Source organism: Molossus molossus, unplaced genomic scaffold (assembly GCF_014108415.1).
Source record: "Molossus molossus isolate mMolMol1 unplaced genomic scaffold, mMolMol1.p scaffold_m16_p_2, whole genome shotgun sequence".
In the NCBI taxonomy this organism is placed as follows: Eukaryota; Metazoa; Chordata; class Mammalia; order Chiroptera; family Molossidae; genus Molossus; species Molossus molossus.
The window spans coordinates 106014492-106023083 of NW_023425355.1; the positions used below are offsets into that span (position 1 = coordinate 106014492).

Consider the following 8592-nt stretch of genomic DNA (forward strand, 5'->3'; position numbering starts at 1 on the left):
ATAAATATGTGCACATGGGAAATTCACATACTTGTGAAAACAACAGACAGTGAGGCAACACTGGGTATATATGACATTTTTGGACAAAGGAGAAAAAAGGGAGATGGGGTCTTAGATTTCAGAAGTGAGAATGGGCAATTTACAGGTAGTTGAGGAAGAGCTAAACATATAGGACATAAAAATTATTTTAAGGCAACTCAGAAACAATGGGACAGGGGGTATCTAGCTAACAAAATTGGACTCTTCCCAACTAATGCTAGAGTGAAGTTTCTTAAGATGATTAACCCAAGGCTCCCTTCCTAAAGCAAGTTTCTTTGTCTGAATCTCTTGAGCAAAAGAGGGGGGGAGGGTCAAAGACTTGAGTCTTGTTTCTTTTTTCTTTTTATAATTTATCTTTATTGTTGATGGTATTACAGATGACCCTCCTTTTTTACCCCCAATAACTCCCCATCTTCACAGCACCATTGTCTGCATCCGCTGGTTATACATATATGCATGTAAATTCTTTGGTTTATCTCTTTCCACCCCATACCCGAGTCTTGTTTCTTTTTTTTTTATCCTCACCTGAGGACATTTTTGCATTTATCTTCAGGTAGAAGATAGAGAAGGAGGGAGAGAGGGAGGAAAAGAGAGAGAGAAACATCGATGTGAGGGAGACACATCAAGTGGTTGCCACCCACATGATCCCAACTGGGATGTGGACAAACTGCAACCAAGGTACTTGCCCTTAGAGGAAACCGAACCCAGGACTCTCTGGTCCGCAGGCCGACGCTCTAACTGCTGAGCCAAACTGTCCAAGGCCCGGTATTGTTTCTTAATAAATAACTTAAAATCAATATGCCAAAAAGGCAGCTTCAGGGTGGCAAAACCTTAGTCCCTTCATCCCAAAGAATTAAGATTCCCTTCTCCCAACAGGAAGTGTGAGGCTGGTGGGTGAAACTCGCAGGAAGGGCCCAAGAAAATGGCCAGATTTGGAAAACCCCTTCTCTGCCCAGAAGCACTGGGGCAGTCAAGCAAGAGGGACCCAGCCACAGTGAGCATCCCAGCCCAGCACACCTGCTTTGATCTTCCAGGTCTAAGATTCCCTTTCCCTGCACAGAGACACCTGGGCAACCAGAAGGCACTGGACAGGGGAGCCCATCACATCCCTCTACTACTGAGAAACACCAAAGGCCTGCCTTGTAGAAATCAGTCCCAAATCCTCAGGCAACAGCAGCAAAGACAAGTGGGAGCCCCAGAAGCACCATTTAGACCAAGCAGATGAAAATAACACCACAAAGGCTCTGAAAATTAAACTGCTGTTGGAACCACAGCACCAAAACAAGGACAAAACCTGCATGCTAAACCTAAACAGGATGACTGGCTGCTAAAATAAAAGATTTTTTTTCTTAAAAAAAAATTTTTTTAAAATTTAATTTAGAGAGAGAGGAAGGGAGAAGGGAGAGAGAGATAGAAACATCAATTGGCTGCCTCCTGCATGCCCCCCACTGGGGATTTGGCCCACAACCTGGGCATGTGCCCTGACCAGGAATCAAACTTGCAATCTCCTAGAGCTTGGGTCGATGCTCAACCACTGAGCCACAGTGGCCAAGCTAAAATAAAATATATATATTTTTTTTATTCTTTTTTTTTTTTTTAATCCTCACCGGAGGACATTTTTTCCATTCTTTGTTCAGATAGAGTAGGAGAGAGAGAGGAAGAGAGAGAGAGAAACATCGACGTGAAAGGGACACATTGAGTGGCTGCCACCCGCACGACCCAACCAGGGCTGGGGACAAACCGCAACCGAGGTACGTGCCCTTAGCAGGAACCGAACCCGGGTCCCTTCGGACCACAGGTCGACGCTCTAACCGCTGAGCCAAACCGGCCAGGGCTAAAATGAAATATTTTAATAGGACCCAGAGTCTCCTAACATCATAGACAAATGCCTAGGATACAATAGAAAATTATCTATTATTCCAAGAACCAAGAAAAATTCATAACTTGAATGAGAAAAGACAACTGACGCTACCACTCAGATGACTCAGATGTTCAAATCATCTGACAAGTATTTTAAAGTAGCCATCACAAAAATGTTCCAACAATTAATTACAAATTCTATAAATTATCTTGGAACAAATGAGAAAAATGTCAGCAACAAAATAAGAGTCATTTTTTAAACCAAATGGAAATTGTAAAACTGAAAAAAAAAATAAAAGAAATAAAAATTTCACTGTATGGGCTCAGTAGTAGCATGGAAATGGCACCAGATAGAATGAGTAAATTAAAGACAGATCGATCACCCTGGCCAGGTAGCTCAGTTGGTTGGAACATCATCCTGAAATGCCAAGGTTTCAGTTCAATCCTCCGTCAGTGCACATATAAGAATCAACCAATGAATACATAAATAAGTGGAACAACACATCAATGTTTCTCCCTCTCTCTCTTAAATTAATAATTTTTTTTTTATTCTCATCCAAGGACATTTTTCCATTTTTTTGTTCAGACAGAGTGGGAGGGAGAGAGAGGGAAAGAGAGAGAGAGAAACATGGACGTGAAAAGGACACATCGAGTGGCTGCCACCCGCACTACCCAACCAGGGCCGGGGAAAAACTGCAACCGAGGTACGGGCCCTTAGCGGGAACCGAACCCGGGTCTCTCTGGACCTCAGGCCGACGCTCTAACCGCTGAGCCAAACCGGCCAGGGCTCAATAATTTTTGATAAAAAGGACAGATCATTAGAATTCACCCAATCTGAACAACAGAGAGAAAATTGACTGAAGCTATTGAACAGAGATTCATAGACCTGAAAGACAATAACAAAAGACCTAGCATTCATATTGTGAAAGTGCAGAAGGATAAGAGAAAGACAGTGAGACCAAAGAGTGAACTGACAAGGAAAAAATTCTCATGTCCTAACAAATTACAGCAGGCCAAAGGGTGGAAGGAAGAGACAAAAAGGGGTTAATAGTTAACAACTGCAGCCCAAAATCAACAAAAAACTGCTTAAACTTTGAGGTTATTTCCTAGATTATCTAAAAAGAGAGAAGAGCCAGGGTCATGGAACCCCAGGAGCCTCCGCTTCTTGTTTACATATGAGCTTTATGAACTTTGCTGCTTCTACCCCTGAACTAGTCCCACTTCACCTTCCCCCATCCCCTTTGTGTGTGGTTAATGTGAATTCTTTCAGAATGGCTTACATCTTTCCCCACTGCTTGATGTATGAAAACTCTTGGAAAACTCTGGGATGAAGGCCATGCTTGTCTTTTCTACCTACCATGTGCTTGCTGGCAGTTTAGATTCCATGGTCCAAGACTGGTTCTTGTTTGTTTGCGTGACTTTGTTTTTTTTTTTCCTACCAGTGGCCTAATGAAGTCTTTCTTTAAAAAGACTTTAAGCTGCCCTGGCCGGTTTGGCTCAGCGGTTAGAGCGTCGACCTGCGGTCCTGAGAGACCCGGGTTCAGTTCCCGCTAAGGACGCGTACCTCTGTTGCAGTTTGTCCCCAACCCTGGTCGGTTGTGTGGGTGGCAGCCACTCGATGTGTCCCTTTCACATCGATGTTTCTCTCTCTCTCTCTGTTCCTCTCTCTCCCTCTCACTCTACCTGAACAAAAAAAATGGGAAAATGTCCTCAGGTGAGGATAAAAAAAAAAAAAAAGACTTTATGCTGTGAAAATTAATCTTTTTGTTTGATAAAATAAATAATTAATGAAATTTCCCAAATTTGGTAAAAGGCACAAACCTATAGATCTAAGAAGCTGAGGGAATCTCAACAGGATATACCCAAAGAAATTCATGACAAGCTATATCATAAACTTTTGAAAACTAAAGACAATGAAAATAATTTGAAAGCAGCCAGAGGGAAACAAAGCATTACTTTTAGGGGAACACCAATTTAAATAACAGCAGATTGGGTGGGGGGATTGTGGAGATGTTATTAAAGGTACAAATTTGCAACCAGTGGATAGTTTTGGAGCTGTAATGCACAGCGTGGTGAATATAGCTAATGATAATGGATCATATACTTGAATGTCATTTTGGAGGAGGATGTCTTTACCCTCAAGGTTCTTTTGACTGGTTTAATAAATAGACAAGAGACAGATCAGCAAGAGAAAATAATCACATTTAATATACACAGTGGGGCAAAAGTAGGTTTACAATTGTTTGTATGGAAAATAATACAATAATTAATAAATAATAAGACAAGAATAAACTGTGTGTTATGTACTCACAACTGTAAACCTACCTTTGCTGTACCCTGTATACATATGTATTGGAACCACGCATACATGAGAGAGTCAGAGTCTCCATATGCACAAGAGGTTCATAAAAAGGGAACATGGGTATATATAGGACACTCTGAACTTAGGACGAGAGAGGTAAGGTGCATCGGGGGCTTCAAAGGGTCATTACAGAATAGTAAGAAAAGTAGATGTTTAGTAAATAGAAGTTTGTCCTGCCACATAGGTGGGTCAAAAAGAGATCATCTTTTATTACAGGCAAGGCCCCTAATTCAAGTTCTTCTAGGTAGTTAAAATGAGGGGCAGCCACTTTGGCTCAGCGGTTAGAGCATCGATCGGCCTGCGGTCCGGAGAGACACGGGTTCGGTTCCCGCTAAGGGCACGTACCTCGGTTGCAGTTTGTCCCCGGCCCTGGTTGGTCGTGCGGGTGGCAGCCACTCGATGTGTCCCTTTCACGTCGATGTTTCTCTCTCTCTCTTTCTTCCTCTCTCTCCCTCCCATTCTATCTGAACAAAAAATGGAAAAATGTCCTCAGATGAGGATAGAAAAAAAAAAATGAGGGGCAAAAGTTTTTCTTGCTCAAAATTATCCACATACCACTGAGGTACATCTTGGGGTGGCTCATTCTGAACCTCCACATTGTCTGAAGAGTAGATCTTAAATTTTCTCACTGCAGAAAACAAATGCTAACTATGTGACAGGATGGAGGTAGTAGCTAATGCTATAGTGGTAATCATCTTGCAATAAATAAATTAAACAAATCAACATATTGTACACCTTAAACAATGTTATATGTCTAGTATATCCTAATTTTTTTCATGCAAAATTATTTTATTTATTTATTCAAAAAATTTTTTTCTTTATTGATTTTAGGGAGAGAGGAAGGGAGAAGGAGCAAGAAATAGTAACATCGATGAGAGAGAACATCGATTGGCCGCCTCCTGCACGCCCCCCATTGGGGATGGGGCCCACAACCTGGGCATGTGTCCTGACTTGGAACCAAACTGGCGACCTCCTGGTGCATGGGTTGACGCTCAACCACTGAGCCACACAGGCCAGACACCCAAAATTATTATTATTATTATTATTTTTTGGTGGTACGTGCCCCTAGCGGGAACCGAACCCAGGACTCTCTGGTCTGCAGGCTGAGCCAAACTGGCCAGGGCAAATTATTTTAAAAACAGACTTTTAGAAAAATGATAGCAGATTTCTCATCTGGAGGCCAGAAGGAAGCAGCATAACATTTTTCAAAGTGCTGAGGGAAAATAATTTTCAACTGCACATTCTGTATCTGGTGAAACTATTCTTCATGTAAGAAGGGGAAATAAAGAGCTTCTGGGTTGGTGAACACATGGAGATTTGGGAAGAATGGCTCACTCTTGGAGAGGGCATGGAAGCTCCTCACCCTTTCTTCACATCTTGCCCTGTGCATCTCTTCCATCTGGCTGCTCCTGAGTTATATCCTTTTATAATAAATTGGTGATCTAGTAAGTAAAATGTTTCTCTGAGTTCTGTGAGCCACTCTAGCAGATTAATCTAACCCAAAGAGGGGGTGGTGAGAACCTCTGGCCTATAGCCATTTGGTCTGGAGTACGGGTAACCAGGGTTTACGACTAGTATCTGAAGTGGTAAGGAAGGGGAAGTCTTATGGGATTGAACCTTTAATCTTTAGAATGGCATTTACTACCTTGCTATCAGACATTATTAATTGAAGCTACCCCTATGACTGAAGGACATAAAGTAATCTTTTCTTTTCTTTTTGAGAGAGGAAAGGAGAAACGTCGATGTGAGAGAGAAACATCGATCGGTCTCGGAAACATCAATCAATTGCCTCCTTTATACACCCCAACAAGGGATCAAACCCACAACCCAGGTATGTACCCTGACCAGGAATCAAACTGCCGACTTTTTGGTGCACAGGACTATGCTCAACCAACTGAGCTACACCCACCAGGGCATAAAGTGATCTTTAAACTGGAAATACCTACAACATCTACAATGATGTTGGAGAAGTGCCCTAATGGGGATGGCAGAGCCCAGAAGAGCGCCACAGTAATGTGGAAATGTTTTATACAGGATCATGTTATTGAGAGAATGCAAGGAGGGGATATTCACGAACAGGGAGCCTCTTTTCCCCTAGGACTGACTCTGGAAGTGTGTGAGGACCTGCTGGATTCTATTTTCACTTGGACAGTGCTTTATAAATGGCCTTTGACTGGCAAAGAGCTGCTTGGCTTATGGACAGCAGTTCCAAGGTGAATGGACAACATACTGTTTGGAAGGTCACCACTCTGAAGAAGGTAAAACAGATCAGCCTGGTGGTCTGAATTGCATGCTTTTCCGCAGCAGTTATGAAAGACCTGAACAGTGGTAAAAGCCCCTGTGTTTAGGTTTATATGGACTCTTGGGAAGTGGCCAATAACCTGGCCCTATGGTCAGGCAGGAGGACAATGGAAACCTGGCTTATTAAAGGATGCCCTTGCAGGGCAGGAGTCTATGGAAATTTGTGAGATGCTTTAAAGTAGGACATGTCAATGCCCATCAGAACTCCTTTCCAGGTTTGGAAGGTAATTGGAATTGACAAGCCAATATCCCAACGTACTTGCTTCAGGTGGCCAGCTGGGTCCATAGATGAGTGGATATAGGGGGTCTGCAGAATGCAGAGATGGGCTGAATGTAGACATTATCCTTTTGCACCTTTTGAGACACAAAATGCCAATAACAACTGTCCTGTTTGCCAAGAAGGGAGACAGAGAGTGCAAATGGCTATGTGGCAGATTCCCTGGGGGAGAGGCCTAGAACAAAGCTGGCAAGTGAGACTTACCTGGTGGCCCTGGGGAACTACAAATGGGCCTTGACAGGAAAAGACACTGACTCTAGACCTGGTTTTGCTTACCTGGTGGTAAATGCAGATGCTCTAAAAAAAAATCAATTATATATATATATATATATATATATATATATATATATATATATATATTTAAAGAAGAAGTATGGTTTTTCCCATCTTGCAAGATGGCGGGGGAAAAACCTGAGAAGCCAGATACTAAGCAGAAGAAACCTGGAGCCAAGAAGGCTGATGCTGGTGGCAAGGTTAAAATTAAGAAGGGTGCTCTGGCCGGTTTGGCTCAGAGGTTGAGCGTCAACCGGCGGACCAGAGAGACCCGGGTTCTGTTCCCGCTAGGGGCACGTACCACAAAAAACAAAAAGATTAAGAAGGGTAACCTCAAGGCCAAGATGCTTAAGGGGAAGCCCCACTGCAGCCGAAACCCTGACCTAGTCAGAGAAATTGGCAGATATTCCTGGTCAGCTATGTATTCCCGAAAGGCCATGTACAAGAGGAAGTATTCCGAAGCTAAATCCAGGATTGAAAAGAAAAAGGAGAAAGTTCTTGCTACTGTCACAAAACCAGTTGGTGGCGACAAGAATGGTGGTACCCGAGTGGTTAAACTTCGCAAAATGCCTAGATATTATGCTACTGAAGATGTGCCTGGGAAGCTGTTGAGCCAGGGCGAGAAACACTTCAGTCAGCATGTGAGAAAATTGCGAACCAGCATCACTCCAGGGACCATTCTGATCCTGATCGTCCTCACTGGGCGCCATAGAGGCAAGAAGGTGATTTTCCTGAAGCAGCTGAGCAGTGCCTTACTACTTGTGACTGGACCTCTGTCCCTTAATCGAGTTCCTCTGCGTAGAACACACCAGAAATTTGTCATTGCCACCTCCACCAAAACTGATATCAGTGGTGTGAAAATCCCCAAACATCTCATTGATGCTTACTTCAAGAAGAAGAAGCTGCGCAAGCCCAGGCACCAGGAGGGTGAGATCTTCGACACAGAGAAAGAGAAATATGAGATTACTGAGCAGCGCAAGGTTGACCAGAAAGCCGTGGACCCACAAATTCTGCCAAAAATCAATTGTTCCTCAGCTCCAGGGCTACTTCCGCTCTGTGTTTGCTCTCACAAATGGACTTTATCCCCATAAAATGGTGTTCTAAATTCCTTACAAAGGACCTAATTAAATAACTGATCTATCATTAAAAAAAAGAAGAAGTATGAAGCTTCTTTCAAAAACTCTTGTCCCAGGGCAATAGAATACTGAGTGAACAGTTATTCTGCAGTATGATCCATATTAATAAGCTTCTCATCTTAATGAAGTGTCCGTCTCTTTTTTCTCAGAATTACTGAAGCATAAACTGCTCCAGAGAAATTTAAATACTGGCATTTGAGCTTTACGCATGATATTCTTTGCAGCTCCTTTTTATTTTTCAAGGGTGAACTGCTTCTCTTCAATTAGTGAATATTTGTGTATACTTTTCTCTTGGTTTGAGTCATCATGTTTGATCATGAAAGCTTTCCATGGTATGTGGAATA

General features: G+C 42.7%; 1 protein-coding gene across 1 annotated transcript; it reads left to right on the top strand.

Annotated features, from left to right (window-relative positions):
- The first annotated feature begins 7234 nt into the window (after positions 1-7234).
- Positions 7235-8203, top strand: LOC118635750 (60S ribosomal protein L6-like). The gene is made up of 2 exons (XM_036270635.1): positions 7235-7312; positions 7430-8203. Exons 1-2 carry the CDS (start codon positions 7235-7237, stop codon positions 8201-8203), a joined length of 852 nt encoding a protein of 283 aa, XP_036126528.1.
- The last annotated feature ends 389 nt before the right edge of the window (positions 8204-8592 follow it).

Excerpts from the sequence above, each read along its gene's own strand:
- LOC118635750 (XM_036270635.1), top strand. The coding sequence starts at position 7,235 with ATGGCGGGGGAAAAACCTGAGAAGCCAGATACTAAGCAGAAGAAACCT. Across the intron at positions 7,313-7,429 it reads AGGCTGATGCTGGTGGCAAG|ATTAAGAAGGGTAACCTCAA; the intron begins GTTAAAATTAAG and ends AAAAACAAAAAG.